Source organism: Mangifera indica, chromosome 3, assembly GCF_011075055.1.
Source record: "Mangifera indica cultivar Alphonso chromosome 3, CATAS_Mindica_2.1, whole genome shotgun sequence".
Classification (NCBI taxonomy): Eukaryota; Viridiplantae; Streptophyta; class Magnoliopsida; order Sapindales; family Anacardiaceae; genus Mangifera; species Mangifera indica.
The window spans coordinates 6342475-6365038 of record NC_058139.1 but is presented as its reverse complement, the minus strand read 5'-3'; the positions used below and the strand labels follow the sequence as shown (position 1 = coordinate 6365038).

Here is a 22564-nt window from a genome sequence, read left to right as displayed (position 1 = left end):
ATTTTTTAATTTATATAAGAAATATTTTTGTTTTGGAATTCCATACAACTATTTTTTAATATTACATTCATGAAAACTTTGGTACTATATTATATCTACTCTATTATTCATAAATGGGAAAAAAGTTCACATGAGAATTGTGATAAAGTCACAAGTCCAGCTGATTTTTAATTTTAGCCATTAATGTTTTTTCTTAATGAAAATCACATTTTTTAATGTGTTGACAGTCAAACTTGTGGTTGTGTTTATTTCAGCCAACCTGTTTCATACCAAACATTTTGATTAGATGTTGAAGGGTGAGATATCATTTTTTGAAAGGAAAATGCTATCACAATCTCATAATTAGCATCCATTAAAATATTAAATTGAAGATTTGATTCATTACCCGTCACTGTACATTTCCATACAAGGAATGCCACAACAATGGATCAATCATTAATGGATAATAAAAATTAATTACTGTAATAATATGCAATACCCAGAGCCATGAATGAATAAAAACTGTAATGCTCAGTTTTGGATTACTAACCGCCACATGATTTCAAGTTCACTTGCTCTTATAAAAGAAAGTGTTTCTTTCTTTTTTTTTTTAAAATTTTCCTGCAACACTATTTTGTTTTGTCCCCTTCTACATTGATTCTGTGCAAAGAGATTTAAAGTTACGGGAACAAACCAAAGTTTAGTCAAGGAAATAAAAAAGAAGTTTCACTCATTACTTTGCTTTTTTTTTTTCTTTCCTCAAAAGAATGGAAATGAAGGTTCTTGTAATGATTTTCCCCATGTGGGTTTGTTGTATTTCTTTGTTCTCATTTGTACTTGCCGCCAAACCAGAGACAAATGTTTCCAACGTTTGTAATTCTTCTTTTGTTGTTGTGAAGGAACCAATTTCTCGGTTTTCTGCAAAAATGGAAGCCCAATCTCCAGGTATGTCAACAATGACCCCTGTTCATTACTTTGAGTGCAAAATGGTTGATTTTGAGTGTGCTTTGTGTTTGGTTGATCAGATTATGCAGAGAGGAATCACACTAGAAAAACAATTTACTGATTACACTCTAGCTTCTGGGAAAATTTTCATGCTTTGAAACATGAACTTTATTTTAACTTTGAGTTTTTCTGTACATGGTGTAATAGATTTTTAACTGTAGAAATTTGGAATTAATTTTGTAAATAAAGACAAATATATGATTTTGTCAGTTTCTTTTCGTAATTTGATATGACTGCTGAGGTTATTTGTGTTTGTGCAGGAAATTCTGGGGTTAGAATAATGCACCATCAAGATTTGAGCAAGAAGATACTTATAGCACTTATTGCCGCATCCACTCTTCTTGGTGTTCTATTACTTTTCTTCTCGTGCTTTTGGATCTATAGATCGAAAAAGGTGGAGAATTCCAACGGAAAAACCAAACAGAATTTTGGTATCCTTCTGTTTCATGAAATTGCATTTGCTTTTGTTCTTGTGTTAGTTGTCTAGATCAATTTCCCATCTGTTAATATTCATGTTATGTTGATCTTTTCTTCTATACCTATTACAATATGTAGATTCTGGCAGAGGGCTTTCAAATAGCCCAATTATGGAACAGGTTAATTCTTTAAGGAAGACTGGCAAGAAGGATTCAGTTGGTGTCATTGAGTATCACTATTTAGAAGTTGCCACAAACAATTTCCAGGAAAACAATGTCCTGGGGGAGGGAGGTCGTGGGCGTGTCTATAAAGCTCGTTTCAATGATAAATTCCTTGCTGCAGTGAAAAGAATAGATGATAGAGGGAAGGATGCTGAAAGAGAATTTGAGGTAATTTTTCTTTTTTCTTAGTTTGATTAGTATATCAATTTTCTGTAAATTCATGCTAGTTCTAATGGTTTTTCCTGCAGAATGAACTGAACTGGTTAACTCAAATCCAGCATCAGAATATTATTTCTCTTTTAGGTTACTGCATCCATAACGAAACAAGGTTTCTCATATATGAAATGATGCAAAATGGCTCTCTGGAGACCCAATTGCATGGTATAAACTTCTCTTTAATATTGAAGTAACTAGGCATAGATGATGGAGGATTCTATATTCTAAAATATTTGTTTTATTTATTTATTTTTGGATTAACATCACAGGACCTACTCATGGAGCTGACCTAACATGGCATATACGGATGAAAATTGCTGTTGATGTAGCGCGGTAGTGCCTGGCTGGCTTCATTATTTACCTTAATTTCCATTAGTTTCTTGTTTTTAATGTTGGTTTCTACTATTGTACGGAATGCTAGAGGTCTGGAATGTCTTCATGAGCACTGCAACCCTCCGGTGGTCCACAGAGATCTGAAATCGGCTAACATTCTTCTTGATTCCAACTTTAATGCTAAGGTAAATATTATATAAGAAATGTTTGTATGGTATTTTACAATGTTGATTAGAATGTTTCCCATTCTAAGTTTATGTTTCTCCCAGCTTTCAGATTTTGGCCTTGCAGTGACTGGTGGAACCCAAAACAAGAATGTAAAGATTTCTGGAACGCTGGGCTATGTCGCTCCTGAGTACCTTTTAGAGGGTAAGCCAATGCTGCATAAACTGAAACATGAGTAATTCCAGGAAAAGAGACTAACATGATTATTACTATTTCAGGTAAACTAACTGATAAGAGTGATGTATATGCCTTTGGAGTTGTATTGCTTGAGCTTTTGATGGGGAGAAGGCCGGTGGAGAAGATGTCACCGAGTCAATGCCAATCGATAGTCACATGGGTATTTTTCTTTCAATCACAGAGCAACTGCATTAGAGAAGTCTCAATTAGGATTGTTGCAGTTTTACAACTTAACTGAAAACCAATTTTCACAGGCCATTCCTCAGCTCACTGACAGGTCAAAGCTTCCCAGCCTTGTGGATCCTGTAATTAGAGACACAATGGATTTAAAGCACTTATATCAAGTAAATATTGCTGAAACACTATTATTAGAAAATTTTATGTACCCTACCTAACCTTGCTTCACTTACACATTTGAGTTTCTAACTTTGGATGAGCAGGTTGCTGCTGTGGCAGTGCTATGTATACAATCTGAACCAAGTTACCGGCCATTGATAACAGATATTTTGCACTCGTTCATTCCTCTTGTACCTACTAAGCTTGGAGGGTCACTAAGAGTTGTCTAGGCATCGTAGAGAATTTGCACATTGAATCAGCCTGCAGAACATTCTCTAGTGCTGCAAAATGTTTGAAGTACATTACACAGTTCTTGTTTTGTTGGTTCCTGATCATTCTTTTCCAGACAAAAGTTGCCTTCAAGGATCATACACAAGGGAAGATTATAGTTGTTAGAAATTCAGTTTCTCATTGTTGCAGCCGTAAATTATATGTGATTTGGTTGTAGAACTTGCGATGTAGCTTCTTTGGTTTAGATTATTGAAATTGAAATGTACTTCTGGATGAAAATGAAGAATTGTGATTTTTGAATTAGAAGAAGACAGGTAGATAGCATTGCAACGCAAGGTTTCCAAAGTTGTTGAAATATGAATGTCTTACATTCCTGATCTTAAACATCTAGAGGATTTTCTTAAGCTTTTAGATATACAAGATATGGCTATCGACCTTATGGAGTGAAATGCAACTATTATGGCTATCGACCTTGTGGAGTGCATTAACACCTTTCAAAAGTTATTGGCAAACTCCTTGAGTCATTACTGGGAAATCCACATTAACAATATATCCTGCCATCATATTTTGTTTTTCACTCCTCCATGTGCCAAGGGTTTCACCAAGAAAGTGAACTATCTATAGGTTGACTTCCTATCAGTCACTTATCCAACCTAGTGTGCATTTCTAATTGCTTCAAATATTAATCTTGCACTTCTTTTTGAAGGGTAGAATGGAGGTTAAGATTGATTTTGACAACAAAAAATTAAGAACTTATTGATATCTCACTGTTTCTAATACAATTTCCAAATATGTTGAATGTTACAACAAAAGATTAATTACAAAAATAAAAATATATAACATAAAACTAAAAGATAAAGAGATTAGAAAAACAATCGTATCGATTTATAGTGATTCATCTATACATCTAGTTCTCTAAGTATTTTTTCTTGGAATAGTTTACTAAATTTTGGATGTCAATTTACAATCAGACTTTCTATTATTTTACAAATAACTTCCAAAATGCTATTAAACATTTATAACCATTAAGACTTACTTTCTCTTATTAGAAATGCTTAAAATCTCGAGAGTGAATATCACTTTTTTACTACTTGAAAATTGATAAATTTGAAAAAAAATACTCTATCAAAGAATAGATATGAAAGTTTGTTAAACAAAACAACTCAATTTATGGTGTTCCACGTGAACTCGGTCCACTACCTTCTAAGTATCTCCAAAAGAAAATTTAGAAGATTCACGCTTTGGAAGGTTCATATTTGACAACACATTGACTTCGAAAATAATATTCAATCTAAGAGTGGAAACTTAAAAGCCAATTACATGAATTTCATTTCAACAGTCAACAACCGAAATCATCCAAGAAACCTTCAAGCCAATACTTTCATAATTTGTGGTAACATTTTATAATGTTTTCTGAAATACTAAACCATTTTGGAAAGCTTCGGTGCTTCTCAACCGGAGAAAAAAAAAAAAACAGCGGCAGAGTTTGCAGCTGAAGGGGCACTGCGGTACTTGAAACATTTGGATTATATTCCAATTCAGAAAAGAAATTCAACTAACAAATTTCAAGCACCCACTTAGATTAGACCACCTCTTTTCTCTTAGTAGCAAGAAATTGTAACAAATTTGTTGTTTGCTTGAATTTTTGGTATAATCCATTCAAGCACCATGTGCATTAAACTTATAATCCTTTGTTCATCTTACCACATTGAGAAGAAATAATATGTATATTTTCCCACATTATTTGAAGGCAGACTCTTTCTTGGAATTAGCTATGGTTATTCAGCGGCAGATGCTAATAATCCAGGAAGAAATTTTCACAAAGTAATTTCCATCAACTAGTAGCTCAGGTAATCAATAATTTTTGATAGAAAATTTGTTGTCATACTCATCGAAAGTTAATTTAGTCTGCTGCGACTTGTGACTTTGAATAAAACAACTCATATCAAACAGAGATAGAAACACATCCAAAAATAAGTTGTTTTCAAGTCGAGAGGAAGAAGAGGATGCCAAAAATATGGGAATTTTGATTGAATAACAAAGAATACATATACTCAGTTAGTAAAGCCTATTGTAAATTTCATAATCATTTTTCTCAACCTAGGATTGTCAGAGAGACAATCTCTTCTGTTGATTATTCCCAGACCTTTCTACCTTCCTACAAAATCATTAAATTCTTTTGTAATATCTAGTCCCGTGTCTTGTATCTTAAAACTCTTCTGTCCTTTCATTCAAACAGTGTAGTGTTGTTGAATGGTGTCAATGTCAAGTCCCTTCAGTTTCACCACAGACTCAACATGCCCTTTGAGTGTATGAAGCTCCCTTAGCCTGGAAGTTAGTCAAATGGAAACAAAATTGCCTGTTAACTTAACATCTATATATGAACAATCAAATTAGCTTGAAGCGATCATCACCTGGCAACTTCAGCACGCCTCTTTGCCTGTTCAGCGATCTCAGACATCTCTCCGTAGCTCTTGTCATTCTCTGGAGGCTGCAGTCCATGGAGAGTTCGTTGCGCCAGAGCCCACTGTGCCTCTCGCTCTCCCTTACCATAATCCTTCTTTGTTGTGAAAGCAGTCTGTATAATCAAATTCATTGTGAGGCCAAATTCAGAATCATAATCCCTTATGTTCCAAGACTTGGAGAAAATGAATAGATACCTTCTTCTGGAGGAGGGTATCCCAGGGCTTGCCAGTCATCATAAATCGGACAAATAATTTAATAATATCCAATGGAAAATAAGTGACGATGCTGTAGAGCCATATAACTCCAGCCCATCCCCATCCAATACCTTGAATCTTTGCAAAGCCAAAATTTGCATACACAGCTAATATTGTTGCCAGCTATAAGTCACATAAGAAAAAATCGTCAGGTAAAATCTGGAATGGTATGCAAATGAATGGTAGAAGTAACCTGGCCTGAAATTTCATAAACTCACCAATTGTGCTAGTAAAAAGGCAGTGATAAGCAGAAGACCAGGGCGTTCGGCAAAAGACCAGCTTCGGGACCGAGTGACAAAGATCAGTGCCTGACTCACTATACTTACTTGGAGGTACACTGCTGCTGTGAGCTCATGCTCGTTCTTATTAATTGGCCTTACACCAAACTTATCCTGAATATATATGACAAAGTTTAATTAATTGTGCAGAGATAAAGTTGCAGTGCTAATTTAGCGAAGCACGGAATTCTTACTGTGAAGAAGGTTGAACCATAAGCAAGCCAGAAGAAAATAACAGTCATGACAGCGAGGTAGCTGCCCAGGAATATGCCGGTGGTAAAGATTTCCTTGAGCTTCCATGAATCTGGAAGAGGAGATGGCTTCACTCTGTCCTTAGAAATGGTCATGATGGTTCCATCATTGAGTATGGCAATGACCAGAACCATAAATGGTGAGAAATCAAACTTCCAGATAAGAGCAAGGAGCATAAAACCCAGCACAATACGGATGGTTAAGGAGACAGCGTAAATGGTGTAATTTTTCATTCTCTGGAAAATGGCTCTGCTTGTTAAGACAGCATGCACAATGACACTCAATCCGGGCTCTGTCAACACTATATCTGATGCACTGCGTGCAGCATCAGTAGCATCATCGACTGCAATTCCAATGTCTGCTCTTTTCAAGGCTGGGGCATCGTTCACGCCATCTCCAGTCATTCCACAAATATGATTTCTTTCTTGAAGCTTCTTCACAATCTCGTATTTGTGCTCTAAATAATTAAACCATAAGATACTAGCAGTGTGATAATTTTCACATAACAAAACTTAATTTCATACAGTGTTACTTCACATAACCTATGAATTCATTACTAGCTGTCATTTTAATCTAACAAGCATACGCTTATTGTATTTTGCCACGTATTTACCTGGGAACACTCCGGCAAAGCCATCCGCTTTCTCAATAAGCTCTTCAATTGGGAGTCCAGCAACGGACTCGTCCTTGTGGTCTCCTAAGAGGGCTGAAGAGGGATACATGTTAGTTCCCATACCAAGCCTGCGACCGGTTTCCTTGCCAATGGCTAGCTGATCACCAGTGATCATCTTGACATTGACACCAAGATCGAGGGCATGACGGATGGTCTCTGCACTGTCATGCCTTGGAGGATCAAAGAGAGGCAAAAGACCCAAAAATTGCCAGGGCGCACCCGGGCTCTCCTTGGTTTTCTCTGGAACAGCCTGAAACAAGCCATATTATATCCTCGTAAGGTTTTGTTCTAATCCTTTTTGCCTCATTAATTGGTGCAATTCTTGGGTTACAAACAGAATACGAACTTGCCTGTCTAGCAACTGCAAGCGATCGAAGTCCACGATCAGCAAACTTACCTATGATAGCATGAGCTTTTTTGCTTACATCTTCACGAAGATTACAGAGATCAATGATCTAATAAACATTTCACGTGTTAATTAGAAGGAAAAAAGGGGAAACTGAAGATTCAAAAAGCACAAGTAATTTGTGCTAACTGGTATATTACCTGCTCTGGTGCACCTTTGCTGATTCTGTGCCATTCTCCTTCTGTGTCAATGTATGTTATGGCTGTACGCTTTTCCACTGGATTAAAGGGCAAGAAATGCACCTCAGTGATACCAGCTCTAGCCTGCAGAGTTTGAAAAGGAAAACGAATAAAAAAATCATACTAATAAAAAAAAGAGCTTGGAAACTAGATTCAATAGTTAGAAGAACTAAAATTGCATAGCAAAATGGTTAATGTCTCAAATATAATGTACCTCCTTGGCGTCTCCCAACATTCCAACAACACAAGTATCGATAGCATCCTGATTTTCCACCCTGGAGGCCCTTGCCGCGTATAAAATCATGGTATCCTTGTCTATGTCCTTAACGAATACCTGAAATTCGTGGATCAAATTAATGATAATAACCGGAAAAAATGTCACTACTGAAAATTGCCTCAAACTCACTTAAATTATGCTCTAGTTTCTTCTTTTATTATTACCTCGATCATGCTCTTGTCTACTGTAAGCTTGTTGAGAGTGAGAGTCCCAGTCTTGTCACTGCAAAGTACATCCATTCCGGCCATTTCTTCAATGGCCGTCATTCTCTTGGTGATAGCGCCTTGTTGCGAAAGGCGGTGAGAGCCAATGGCCATTGTCACAGATAATACTGTTGGCATGGCAATTGGAATTCCTCCAATGAGAAGCACCAAAAGATTATCAATTCCACTCCTGTATGGTCGGTGTTGAATTGGGTACATCACCACTATCTCTATAAGCATCCCTATTGCGATGGAGCATATGCAGAAGTTTCCAATGGATGTCAACACCTGATACATCATCACAGTTTAACGCAAATCAAGACCCTGCATTTTTCCTCTCCTGAATAAAATAGATTGATTCTTGACAGTTTATTTACCTTTTGGAAGTGCCCTTCTTGATTGGTGCTGTCAACGAGATGAGCAGCTTTACCAAAGAAAGTATGGACACCAGTGGCAATCACAACCGCCTCAATTTCACCCTGCTTGCAAGTAGACCCTGAGAAGATTTCATCACCAGGACCCTTATTCACTGGCAAGGACTCGCCGGTCAGTGCAGCCTGATCAATCTTGAGTGCGTCTCCCTCCAATAGGCGGGCATCTGCCGGGATAATGTCTCCCAACTTGATGCTGATCACATCTCCAGGGACTAAAATTGAAGCATCTTGCTCACTCCATGCTCCATCTCTCAATACCTATGCGTTTCAGGTTTGCACAGAAAATTGTAAATGAACTAAAACCACTGTAAAACTAAACAAAAAAAAAAAATAATACCTCCCTCAACGTACCTTAGCTTTGGGAGCAAGACCCGCCATAAGGGCGGCAGCGGCATTGCCTGCACTATTTTCCTCTATGAAGCTTATGGTGGAATTGATAATAAGCAATACCACAATACCAACAAAATCCTGCCAGTCTGGGGGCTTTCCCTGCATTTGCTCAGAAATTATTAAAATGAGAGAATGTTTATTTATTTGAGATGATATAAATATTCACAGAGATTAATATTACCCCTCCATTAGCCAAAACAATGGCCATGATAGCAGCAATCTCCATGACCCATGAGAGAGGATTCCACATAAAACCCAAAAATTTCAGAATTTTGCTTTCCTGTGAACACATTAGTTAATCCATAATCACTCACTTAAGTTTTCTCAATAATTAAAAAAAAAACAAAATTTAGTAAGAAAAGTGAAAATGCCTTTTTTTCTTCCAGTTTATTTGGACCAAAGATTTGGAGCCTCTTCTGTCCTTCCTCGCTTGACAAACCTTCCCTTGAACATTTGAGTTGTTCAAATACTTCATCAATCGGTATGCGCTCCTTCATATACAAAACAAACCATAAGTTAATGTGAAAGTTAATAAGATTACACCCATTGATGAAGTGCACTGCAAATTTGACTCTGAGAATTTTTATTTGACGTAATTATGCTAAATTTCTTTGAAGCCTTGCATGCACGTCAACTTCATACGACTTTGAACAACCAGATATATCGTAAGTTTTTTAGGACACTTCAATGAAAACAAATCAAAACAGTGTATTACGTAATATGTATAAAACATTACAAAAACAAAAACGATACGAAAAGCTTACAAGGTCGACTTTCTCGTTCTTTATTTCCTCCAAGCTAATCCCCTTTTCGGCCATTGGTCGGTCTCTTTCAACCTTCTCCTTCACTCACTTTCCTCAAGCAAAAATGAATATAAGAATACTGCTAAAAAACTCCTGTACGTAGCGATAAAATATGTAAAAACTAGTACTGGTTCAGGTTTAAATACATGATGTTTTCTTCAGTTTTCTTTTCGGAGTAATAAAAATCGAACAGTAGATTAGATATTATTTGAATAGAATTCCGGTGTTTATAAGGAGCTGGTTGCTTAGTTATAAACCTTACATGCGCGAAGGACCTGGACCCTGTAGCCCCGGTCATTCGGTTTCGCGCTCTATTTCCTATTCTCACGGCTGCAGTCATTTTGTCTCCCTCACTGACCACACGCTCCCCTTTCGGTCTTCGACTTCTCGCTTGGACATTGTTGGGCTTGTGATCAGACACACCTACAGAAATGGCGTGGCGCAAAACATCCACTGTTTTTTTATTTTTATTTTTTATTTCCTTACGATTACCAAATAATTAATTGAAATTCAAGTTGATAAAAATTCATAATTTCACTGATAAACTGAAACCCATGATAATAATACAGTTACTCAATATTTTTCTTTATGTCATGAATTAATTTTGAGATCTCATATGCTTGCTTTAGCACAATTCCATTTGATTTCTTTCGGAGAGTTAAATATTGGGTTCCTTTCTTTCTTCTTCTTCCTTTTTTGCCCTTTTCCTAATTTCTTTTTTGAGTTATTTATTGGACTAGGTTAAAACTGGTCCAGTTACATAGCTGGGTCACAAGAACGATTAATATTTGGGCCACTCATGGTTAGATTGTATTACACCTAAATAGAAAAGTAAAACTTCATTTCGTTTTTAATAAATAAAGCAATTGTCTACATGCAAACATGCTCAAAATATATATGAACTCATGCAAGTAAAGCCAGTAACCTGGATCTTTTGGCCAACATAGTCTAGGTGTTGGAAGCAAAACCAAGGATGTTTAAACTTGTGTTTTGATAGATGCAGGAAACCAAGCTGTAATCCAAGAAGAAAAGAATCAATAATTCACTAAATAAGCCAAAAGAAATTCAATAGAAAGAACATTTTTGTCACATTAAACCCAAATAATTGAATAAAATAAACTATATAAAAAAATGAAATTACACAAACTAAAGGGGTTCACAGAGTCTTTTCACGAACTCAGGGTTCTCATAAACATTACACAAACCCTTTCATGCCGAAAGGAAAATTAAAACAACCCCTTCTTTATGAAGAACGTTTATGCTTACCCTCATTTTGCATATGCAAACATTATTCTCCAAAGAGAAAGGATTACTGTAATTCTTCTTTGGAAAATGGGGGCGTTCTCACATGTTTCCCCAAACCCCCTAGTTTGCAGTTTGTGTAACATTTATACGATATGGGTAAGATATGCGAGTTGGGGAAGATAAGCAAACCGTCGAATACCAATAGAGAGTTTGCGTATTTTCCCTAGTTTGCATTAAAATTAAGTCAATCTCATATGAATGCATTTCTACTTTTGCCAATCCTAATATCATACACAACTCAATCATTAAGACAACCATTTGAAACCCTATTTTTTTTTTTTTCAAAAACTTTGAAACCATAAATAATTGAATTAACGTAAGCATTTATCATACAATGTGAACAATGCAGTGAAGAAACGGCCTCAACTAAATTTCTTTCCCATTTTGCAAAGTTGAAATCACTTTAGATCTTCAAAATAGTGAACAGAAGAGAAATCTTCGAAAACAGTGAATTAAATATAAGAGAATGAGTAAAAATTTACTTTATATACTAGAGTAGTTTTGTCAAACCTGAGCCTAATGGTTACATAGATATAAAGGAGAAAGGGGTAATTAATTTTATATGAATCCTGTTATTTCATATTTTGTGCCAAATTAACATCTAGTTTTGTCAAACCTGAGCCTAATGGTTACATGTAGGGCTGAATTCGAAGTGAGCTTGTTCAAGCTCGAACGAGCCTGAACCCGAGCCCGAGCCCGAGCCCGAGCCTGAGCCCAAGTACGAACGCGAGCCTGAATTTTAAGCAAAAAATAAACACAAGCCTGAATCTAAACATCGATTAAGCGAGTAGAGCTCGTCTCGCGAGTTGTTCACTCAAATGAAAAAACATTTAACTTGGAACAAATGACACCGTTTGCTCCTTGAAATACAAGCCTGAAACCAAGCTACTGAGCCTAAAATGCAAGCCCAATGCGAGCCTAAAGCGAACCCGATCTCGAACACACAAATCCAAGATAAATGTGAGTCGAGCCCGATTATTAAAATTATGAAATGAGCCGAACACGAATATGTGTTTGGCGAGCTCGACGAGCCCGAGCCCGAGCTCACTGAAAACAAGTTGGACCTTGTTCGGGCTCGGCTCAGCTCGTATCCAACCTTAGTTACATGGATACAAAGGAGAAAGGTGTAATTAATTTTATATGAATCCTGTTATTTCATATTTTTGCCAAATTAACATCTCACGATTCAAGAACCTAAATATTTTGCATATTTAGCTCAATCATTTTGATTTCATCGTTCCACAATTAATGCCACATAAGTCATCATAATTATTGGCAATAAAATCTACATGCATGACACATGATCCCAATATTAAGTTGAACAAAATATAATACCTCTATTAATGCATGTCCAAATTGTAACAGTTTTAATTAGCAATAATCTCAAGTCGTGAATAGCATTAATCAAATTAATTATCATCAAGGTTCTTTTTGCTTATTTTCCTAATAATCTTAGGATACCTTGAAAGGTTTGAATTATATTATCTCTTAGTATCCTTGCAGAATCAATGAGATTTTCGACATTCCCTGAACTAATTAATGAAAAAAATTGTTATCTTTCTTTAATTTCGAGTATTTTTAGAAGCAACAAAGTTAATGATAATATATATATATATTTTGCATCCGTTGGTAATGGAATATTAAGTTATGGGTCCAAGAACAGTTTAGGCCAATGAAAATCGAATTCATTGAATCCAAAGATTTTTACATTGTGATAACTATTAAACGTAAGACCTATTTCCAATCAAAAACTGAAATGGTGATGAAAGAAAGCAACATATCGTACCACCTGTTGGACAAAACCATGTGCAACTGAAAATAACATGGCTGCCCATGTGAAGAATTTAGGAAAGACAAGGAGATATATAAATGGTAGAAACGTGGCAGATGAATAATAGAGCTAAAAAAGATGGCGAGAAAGCGAAAAAACACGAGAAAAAAAAAAGGGCAAAATCCCTTCCTTGTAAAAATGAGATGAGGGTAAGATTAGCTTGTCTCTTTTAACCAACATCATAAGAAGATGAAGCTAAATTCTAAAGCCATGTACTTGCTAACTTGTAAATGGGGGCAAAATATTTGAATAACATGTGGGTTTGCATGTGAAGGAATGGGGACGAGGAAATAAATAAGAAAGAGAACAGAGAGTGTTCAATTTTCGTTATTGTCTTCTCTAAAAATTGTAATATCAAGACATAAATGCAACGTCTATATCTCTATTGCTATCGTTCTTATTAAAAAATTTGCAATAGATTTTGAGATAGGGAGTGTTTTGGCTGTTTTGGTAGCTGCCCAACAACCTGCATGCACAAAAAATAAGCCTTTTTTGGTGGGTTTTGTATTATAATTGAGATCATGAAAACACAAAATTATTATATACAAACAAGAATCTAAGTTTGACAAATCAACTCACTATAAGAGTAAGATGAATCTTGTGTAGTTTACTAGTAGTAATTAACATAAAATATAAGTTTAATAATAAATTATGAGTAAAATACTATTAATTAATATAAAAAGTTTTATATAATATAACATACTTTACCTAATGACTATATAACATTGGTCATCTCTTTGACCATTAACTTTCCATCATTTATGCTCTCCAATTAACATTTAAGAAAGAAAGGGAGAGAAATCAAGTTTCTTTCAACTACTTTTCAACAATCAAGCTAAAATTTCACATATAGGAAATTAATGGAATCAAGTATGTTTTAATTCAATTAACTTATGGCAATTGGATGTTCAAACTTAAGGGTCTAATTTTTATTTTCTCTGGGTTAGATTTAAACCATTCTTTCTATCATGTTGATAGGAAAATCTGAATTTAATTATATTTAAGATTAATTATTATTATATGTTTATTTGCATGAATCACTCAATTCAAAGAATCTAAAATCAATGATGATAGAGAGATCGAAAGTTGACTAAGGGAAGAAAACAGATTGATATGATTTAAGGGTTTATCATGCTGATTGCTGAATGCTCCATGATGGTTGTCTTCTTCCAAAAATATTTATTAGACATCTCACATTACACTTAACATCATTGATTTTTTTGACTCCTCTCTTGGCTTTTAACGATAAATTATAAAATAAATAATTTAACACACAAAAAGAAACCATTATTTGAAATGTGATTTCGATAGTGAGAGTAGCTTCATTATTGGTTTCATTCGAAGATCAATTTGATCATCGCAATCCTCTTCAACCTATAAGAAATAGGGTTATGTTATACTCATTTAAAGTAAATATCAAATAAAATATCAATAATATTTACTATATATTATTATTATTATTATTATATTAGATATATAATAAAGAAATTCGTAAAGTGATAATTCAAATTATGCATAATCAATGTTAGATGTATATCTTTTTTAGTATATAATTAAATATATAAATAATATATCATCATATAATTAAATATTATTTTATTTATAACTTAAATTCATCTAATCATTTATATATTTAATTATGTACTCGAAAATAAATAAATATAATTTTATTGTTAAAATATACAAGGAGGGATTTGTAGGTCGATTTACTTTTAAAAATTTAAAATAAATCTATATTTTATAAATGATATATTTTTCTAAGTGTGACCTTCAAAATGAATATAATTTAGATTCAATGATTTACAATATTTGTCCTAATCTTGTAAAAGATAAATTTATGATACCACTAATCTACCTAATAATTAAATATGTGCGATAAGAATTTTCTTATTATTATTATTATTACTTATTATTGTATAATAGAAAGTGGTGAAATCTTGTAAAATATTTTAGTGTAAATAGAAAAGTAAAATTGAAGACAATAATTACGGTGTCAATGAATATATAATTGAAGGAATTTGAATGGTGGTGGTGGGGGCCAAAATCAACTCTATAACAAATGTTTTAATGATGAAGCATGAATTTTTAGATTAAAGACGTTGGTCCACCAAAACTGTTAAAAACTGTAAATTAATCAATTTAGATAATGGAAAAGAAGGAGCAGATAGATAGCAAGCAAATGTAGCATGCCAAACATGCATCATTTGATATTAGCCATACATGCTTATGTTTCACACGAATTAATTTTTAGTGTAATATTATGTGTATATATTATTAAAACACGTAATAATATATTTATATATATGTATTTATGTACCAAAAATTTATACACATATTTTATCGTAATTTCTTTAAGTTTTATGGTAATTTCTTTAAGGGAAAGAGATAGCAAACAACATGTGTTAATTAGGTATAAAAACTGTAATTTAACTCTAAACAGTCAATAAATTTCTAATTATTATGTGTTAATTACGTTATAAATATGTCATGGGATTGCTTCTTTACTGAGCCAGTTAAAGGCACTAAATACTAGTTCCGTCAGTAAATGTTAACGAAATTGATTTGATTTAATAATATTACTGTAATTATTAACAAATATTAATAAGAAATAACGAGTAAAATATGTAAAAAATGCTTAACATTTTAAAATTTTATTTCGATATTTAGAAATTAAAAAATGCTTGCATAGTTTAAAAGTTTTATAATATAGTAATATTATATGTATATATTTTTTATATATAATTTATATATATAAATTATATATATCATTATATAATTAGACATTATTTTATTTTTAATTTAAAATCATTAAAATATATTATCTATATATTTAAATTATATATATACACATAATTTTATTATAATTAATAACACATAAAATGTATAATAAATCAACCTTTTTATTGTGCATTTATTAATTTACATAGTCTTCTCAAATTTAAAAATAACTGACGGTACCAATGATTCAATAACAATGATAAATAAGTAATATTATGTATATAAATAATATGTATAATTTTATATATAAATAATAATAATATATCTTTATGTAATTAATAATTTTAAATTATAGATAAAATAATATTTAATTATATAATATATATTATTATTTATATATAAAATTATGTACGGTACTTATAAATTGAGATATGGATTTGTGGGTCTTCCAGTCTTGGGATTTGTCAGCTCAAATTTTAATTTAATGATCCATGCAAAGCTAAAGTTGTATGAAAATGGCTTTCAAAGGTGGAAAACTGCTTTTCCTATTTCGAAGGATCATGCTTTACTTCTTCATCAATTATTCTTCTCTTGTAGTTTTACTTACACATATAAATAAATAAAGCCATTAATAATCATATAATTGATGTGTTATATCCAAATTAAAATTTCTTAAACATTGTCATAGTCAAATTAAAAAAAAAAAAAAACTCTCCCATTACTCATAAATTTAGTGACCATAATAAGGAAAATATTAAAATGACTTGTTTGTACAAAATAGTATAATAAAATTAATTTTTTTTCCTTTCACAATAATAGTATAACTTCAATATTCAAAGTATTTGTTATGATTGAGGATACCCAAAATTTTTAGTAGACCATACCCTTATAAATAAATTAAATTACTAAATAATCCTATAAATTACTAAAAATCTCCGTATTTCAGGGGATTCCCAATCATTAAAAGGGTGAGTTATGATAATTTTTTAAGTATATGATGAAATAAACCCAAATAAAATTATTCAAATAAGAAATTGAGTAAAGGGAAATTGTATGTGGGTCAAAAGTGACGGTTTAAAAGTGACAATTCTTAGGAGATCAAATGAATCTGTGGATACCAATCCCAAGGCTTGTCAATTCTGATTTCAACTTTAATTTAACACTGGGAAATCCACCACCCACAGTCACTCAATCCTCCAATTCTTGTTCACATTACTTGATATTAACAGAAACACGGCTGAACTAATTATCAAAGAGAGCAACCTCAGACAAAATATTTTTCTAATACTGCATGATTTTTTGCCTGCTGATGAAAATGACCCTAAAATTGTTCTGTTCAGAAAATTGGTACCTTATTATTATTTTAATTGTAATTAAATCACTTATTAACACGGATGTTCACTTTCTGCAAGGAAATTCAATATTTTAATGGTTATCATCTGGGGACCCTATAAAATGATTGATTGATTCTCTCTGGTTTGGATTTAATTGATCTAGGCTTATATAGGCAAGAGAGACATCCAAATGCACCCAAAAATAAACTAAGATTTATTTATCATTAGGGTGAATTGACTGTGATTAACATGAATAATTATCAAGAATCAGTAATGGATCAAGAAGATAAATTATAAAACAAGAGAGAATACTTCCATTTTCTTTAATTTATATGTAATGGGAATCCTTCCTTTTTCTTTTAATTCATATGTAATGGGCACTTTTCCGACTTCTAATCCTCATTATTTTGCTCACTTCCAAGATTTGGATTCCTTTCCTTCCTTTAAATTCATGTAGAGAATAGACAAAAAGAATAAGGGGATTTTTTTTTTTTTCAAACAAAGATACCTTATTTGAGGATTACTGCATTAAATAAATTAAATCTCATAGTTAGAATCCATTTTCTTTGTCAATAAAACTATCTTTTGAAGGCAATTGAAGCATGATTTGTTCCAATCAAAGAGAGAATCATCTCTCTCATTATAAAGTTTTGATCTTTATTGTCAGCATGCACATCATATTAAATTGCTTTTGAGTCATTCACATGAAGGCATTCATACTATGAAACTCAATCTTTGTCCAAAATCTAAATTAGATTGCCTCATTTACATTAACCTTTATCACTTTCTATGCATCGCTACTTTTCCCAACTTCAGATCAAACCAAAACAAGAAAACTTGCATTAGCCATTCAATACTGGTACACCTTTTTTTTTTCGGTTATGTTGAATTTTCACTGCAGCATAGCTCAATGGATCCATAGTCAAGCAATTCTTGTATCATTTGTTCTATATGGTCATCTTCAAGTGCCTTAAATTGCTGTTGAGTACTATTACCCATGTGGGTTTCTCCGGCGCCACCCCATTTCGTCTCCGGCCATTCAGGGCTTGTTTGGATGGGTTTTCCGGCGAATGGTGCACATTGTGGCTGATCGAGTGGCTCTCTTTTCACGTTCTTTTTGTTCAGTTGGAGGGAAGCCATGTGACATTTATGTAATTTAGCTGCCAAAGTTGCTGAAAGAAGTTTTGATGATGAAGATTGTGACTCGTTTGGATTGTATGGAAAGTTTGTTCGTGCTTTTGGCCCACACATCAGTCTTGCCGCTTCGTCGTATGCTTTTGCCGCATCCTCTGCCGTTTCGAATGTGCCTAACCAAATTCTAGTCTTCCTGTAGTTAAAAAAAATCACATGAAAGTTTCTTTTAGTACAGATTGAACAATATGAACCGCATAAAATTGTAAAAAAATAACGTTTTCTTTGATGAAAATGTCTCGGTTCTCTTTTACTAATTTTGTAACTTTACAAAACGTTTCTATTGAAACGTTTTAAATAAGCTTGGAAAAGAGAGAATTACAATAAGGGGTGGCGGATTTCGGAGACCCAGGAGCCCCAGTGCCTTTGACGGACGCCACGGAAGCGTTGTTGCGGTCTTGCCATGGTTGAGCAAAAAGAAACGTTTCAAATGCTTTAAATGCCGAGATGTGTTTGTAGAAATGCCTGATAGAAGAACGAGATTGAAGGAGAAAGATAGGGGGCTTGGAGTGAAAGAATTGTAGGCATTTATATAGGCCACAGATTGCGGCCTTCTCGTTTTGTTCCAATCGACAAAATTGAACAAGAATGGAGCCCACAAAGGGTAATAGTTTTTGGCCTTTCTTTTTACATGGGTAACAACAATTTCATTGAAAAGTTGAAATAAATTCTAGTTTATCACATTTGCAAATTGCAATACACACCCATATTTTCTTCGTTTCGAAGCAGATAAGTCTGATGGAGTTTATCCATTTCAGACTGTCCAAATTCAGATTACTGTAATTGCTACAAAGGGACAGAAGTAAACGTAACTTTCTTCATAATAAAGTCTTGCTCTTGCGTCAGAAACCCAGATGGAATTCGAGATTTATTCTTTTTAAAATTGCTTAATAGCAATATATTTATACTGAACTATTGGAAACTGGGTGTGATTTTATTTTGTTGTAGTAGTCAGTGGACATGGGTACGTGGCTCACATCACAATTACAAAGGATAGGAAACCTACCCATATGACACAATGTGAAGAGAAGACAATAAATAGATGATTGATGTTATTTTCAAGCCCATGCTATGCCATTTGCTGTGTTGCTTATTTCTCTCTCTTTCTTGGGGATTGTTGTAAGGCACTAGCTGATATATTTGACCGTTTATTCCATTTTTGTTGCCAAGTTACAAAAATAGATGTTGACATCAATTTCACATTCATTGTCTTCCCCATTACTCGTCATCTTTCATCTTTCACTCTTTCTCTTCACATGCCTTGCTATTTTTTGCTTCTGCAATTCGTAAGCTACCACTTCGCCTTGTCTATCCCCAAAGATTTGTTTACACATCAGGAATATTAAACGGTATCAATCTCGTTACATCACTTGATAGTTCATAACCTTAAATAGATGCTTATAAAAGATGCGAATTTATTGACTGTGACAACCCAATAATAATCTAGGAAAAATGTTAGTACCAGTACACATTGTCTCTGAAATATTAGCTTAGAAACCATGAAATGGTATTTCAAAATAGTGTTAGGATCATAAACATAAGATATGATATTTGAATCCTATATTAAAAAGTATTAGATTTTTGTATGATATTTATATAACTTTGGACTTTTTAATCTTAATAACTAAATTTTTAAGATATGATTTTCTTAAAATTTATATCAGACAGTCGAATAATGAATGTTGTTATTAGATGGTATGTTTTATCATTTTAACTCTTTCACACCCAATAATATATTGGAATTTCTCTTGAAGAGTGTTGGATGGCTGAATTTGCGCAAACTAGGGCCTTTAGACAAGGATCAATTGGTGCCCTTGAGTGGAAGCAAAGTGTTTGCCAATGACCTTGTAATCAATTCTTTGTTGTTCACATATTTAAGTTATGACTTTTATAGTAGAAAAGAAAAATACCCAAAAGGATAATTAAAGCATAGGAAATGACTTTCAACTCTCTTAATAATTGATTCTGTTTATCTTTAATGGTTTCCAACACAACCCAAACAAAACTATTATATGCCTAATATAAACAATTAATTCAGTTTGATTTGACACGGAACAAGATACTAATACCAGCCGGCTGCTTCCACTCTGTGGAGGTCAAATTCTAACCTGCCAGAAAAATCCAATCTTCATAACCACCCACTAGAAGAATCATAAGCAATTTGACGATAAAATAATTCTCAAGGACATCTATGTATTTTACTAAAAATATAAAGCCTAATGCTTCCAAGAAAGACTCAAAAACATCCATTTCTTCTATATGTTAATTTTTCTCTTTAATTTTGAATTTGATTATTAAGAAATAAAAAGTAAAAAGATGATTACCTTCTTGTATATGATGATGATCCACATAAACATTATGAACAACTCAACTTATGTTAGAGTGGCATCATAGTGGTCTTCCAATTCTAAATAATAGATCATTATGTTTATTTTCTCTTTATTTATAATAAATTACTTTAAAAGAATAATATTATATATATTAATTTTTGATGTGTCGTTATATAATTGGATAGATAAAAATTAAAGATAAAACAACGCTCAATCATCTTATGACACGTCATTGTTCATACACAAAATTATGTATAAAAATTATGTACATAATTTTATTGACTTTAAAAATATATGTGGAAATCTTTTTTACCCCTTAATTGAAGGATAATGGGTGTATAGGAGAATGCCACTAATATTTTGAAGCCATTATTGCCCATCTCTCAAATTATTTGTGCCTTAACCTCATATGATATGAATAATTATAATTAAAACGCTTAATTACATGCTACTTGTCTGGCCTCTTCTTGCTTCCTCATTCCATCTATGCTTGATAGTGTGCCCCTCTTGTTTGTCAATTATATAATTAGACATTATTTTATCTTTAATTCAAAATTACTTAATCATATGATGACATTTCATCTGTATACTCATATTATATACATAAAATATATACATGTAATTTTATCGTAAAAAATTATGTGTAACAACTGACAAAACACGATCAAACAAGTGAAAAATAAATAGGAATTATAGAGCACACTTGTTGCATGTACAAGGAACAAAATCTAACAACAACATCCGAAACTAATTGATTAACAACAAAAAAAGGGATTCTAAATTTTGAAATGGAAACTTGACGATAACTTATATAGTTTAATGAGGGAACATTTATTCCAAAAGCTAAAAGATTTTCGGAAGGCAACAAACCTAAAAAGGGTTTTCATTTAAGACTTATAGAGGGAAAATAAAGGTTAAAGATAACGCATGCCAAGAAGATAATCATATATAACTCCAAACACATTACGAAAAAGCATCAAATTTTCTATCATCTAAACATCCTTTTTGTTGTATTCTATCTTCCTTTTCTTTACACATACTCAAACAACGGAGACTTCTATATTGCACTTAATTATTAATTTTCTCTTGTATCATTCCTTTCCATGCAATATGCCAAATCCTTGATCAATTATTGGACCCATCCATCAATCTTTGTCCTCCAATTCTGTGGATTACAGTTGATCCATAGCCCTGTGATTGAGACTGCTACCTCAAATTTCATAATGCGTAATTATCTCTAGGGGTCAATTTTTCTTCCTAAAATTAAAGTATTAGGATTTCTAAAATCCATATATTGTAATTTTCCAATCATCAATTTTACTTACCCATTTAAAATACAATAAAATTGTGTTTACTTATTTTAAATATATAAATAGATACATATTTTATATGTGTCATTATAGAATTGAGTAATTTTAAATTAAAGATAAAATAATATTCAATTATATAATGACATACATAAATATATATATTTATTTGTATACTCAAAATAAATATACATAATATTACTCTCTTAAACATTAGGGCTCAGAACAAGTCTTCGAACTAAGAGTTTTGATTGAGACGCACTCCAAACCTGATTATTAGAGATTGGTATGTATGAAATAAATTCATAATTTAACAGGGGTTGGTGATATTACAACTGTATGCTATTTCAGAATTATATGTATAAATTGAAAATTGGGGAGATATTTTGTTTGTAAAGGGTGTTTTTTTTTTTTTTAATGAAATGCTAAGAGAAGTAATTATATGTTTGAGTGACTTTCTTATGATTATTTTTATTTATTTACGTATTATTATATTATTTATATATTCTTTGCTTCTTTAAATTTTTTTTTTTTTCGCTTTTAAACAACGAAATTATAGTTGAATAATGAAAATGGAAGTATCTTAATCTCCATAAATTTAAAAAAAAAAAAAAAAGATTTCTGACGTTAAACTGCCTGACAGTTGTACTTGCTTCAACTTTCAACAAATCCTGCTGTTTGCCTCCATTACTTAATTCGCAAACCTGTAGTCACGTTTCATTTCAGCTAAATATAGGTTGGCATCCTCAAGGTCAAGGTCTTTTTCAAGAAGTTTGATCCAACCAAGTGTTCC

General features: G+C 32.7%; 4 protein-coding genes across 6 annotated transcripts in view; 1 reads left to right on the top strand and 3 right to left on the bottom strand.

The window, feature by feature from the left end:
- The window catches only part of LOC123211714 (uncharacterized protein At2g39795, mitochondrial-like), a 59167-nt gene that overhangs the window by 6891 nt on the left and 29712 nt on the right, over positions 1–22564 (bottom strand). The gene's annotated exons all lie outside the window — the stretch shown is intronic.
- On the top strand, positions 620–3475 carry LOC123211711 (probable receptor-like protein kinase At1g80640). The gene is made up of 10 exons (XM_044630555.1): positions 620–924; positions 1245–1415; positions 1540–1790; positions 1871–2003; positions 2108–2171; positions 2260–2356; positions 2441–2540; positions 2615–2733; positions 2828–2917; positions 3014–3475. The coding sequence occupies exons 1-10, from the start codon at positions 747–749 to the stop codon at positions 3137–3139; spliced, it is 1329 nt and encodes a 442-aa protein (XP_044486490.1). The 5' UTR covers positions 620–746; the 3' UTR covers positions 3140–3475.
- On the bottom strand, positions 5186–9770 carry LOC123211710 (ATPase 9, plasma membrane-type-like). 2 transcript variants are annotated; one of them, XM_044630553.1, is made up of 15 exons: positions 9717–9770; positions 9324–9443; positions 9134–9232; positions 8914–9051; positions 8452–8820; positions 8090–8416; positions 7863–7982; positions 7610–7732; positions 7414–7518; positions 7004–7313; positions 6333–6847; positions 6079–6252; positions 5801–5983; positions 5555–5718; positions 5186–5468 (listed from the first exon to the last, which is right to left on the bottom strand). In XM_044630553.1, exons 1-15 carry the CDS (start codon positions 9768–9770, stop codon positions 5372–5374), a joined length of 2898 nt encoding a protein of 965 aa, XP_044486488.1. In that variant the 3' UTR covers positions 5186–5371. The 2 variants fall into 2 exon arrangements, with proteins under 2 accessions (XP_044486488.1, XP_044486489.1); XM_044630554.1 differs by having other exon boundaries at positions 8506–8820.
- Positions 17678–18643, bottom strand: LOC123211719 (ethylene-responsive transcription factor ERF003-like). Its single transcript, XM_044630566.1, has 2 exons — positions 18457–18643; positions 17678–18270 (listed from the first exon to the last, which is right to left on the bottom strand). Exons 1-2 carry the CDS (start codon positions 18537–18539, stop codon positions 17823–17825), a joined length of 531 nt encoding a protein of 176 aa, XP_044486501.1. The 5' UTR covers positions 18540–18643; the 3' UTR covers positions 17678–17822.

Coding starts and splice junctions, on each gene's coding strand:
- LOC123211711 (XM_044630555.1), top strand. CDS start 747: ATGGAAATGAAGGTTCTTGTAATGATTTTCCCCATGTGGGTTTGTTGT. Junction 1,416..1,539: donor AAAAACCAAACAGAATTTTG/GTATCCTTCTGT, acceptor TACAATATGTAG/ATTCTGGCAGAGGGCTTTCA. Junction 2,172..2,259: donor ATTGCTGTTGATGTAGCGCG/GTAGTGCCTGGC, acceptor ACGGAATGCTAG/AGGTCTGGAATGTCTTCATG.
- LOC123211710 (XM_044630553.1), bottom strand. CDS start 9,770: ATGGCCGAAAAGGGGATTAGCTTGGAGGAAATAAAGAACGAGAAAGTC. Junction 9,052..9,133: donor TTGTTTTGGCTAATGGAGGG/GTAATATTAATC, acceptor GAGCAAATGCAG/GGAAAGCCCCCAGACTGGCA. Junction 6,848..7,003: donor CTTTGCCGGAGTGTTCCCAG/GTAAATACGTGG, acceptor TTAATTATTTAG/AGCACAAATACGAGATTGTG.
- LOC123211719 (XM_044630566.1), bottom strand. CDS start 18,539: ATGGCAAGACCGCAACAACGCTTCCGTGGCGTCCGTCAAAGGCACTGG. Junction 18,271..18,456: donor GAAATCCGCCACCCCTTATT/GTAATTCTCTCT, acceptor TTTTAACTACAG/GAAGACTAGAATTTGGTTAG.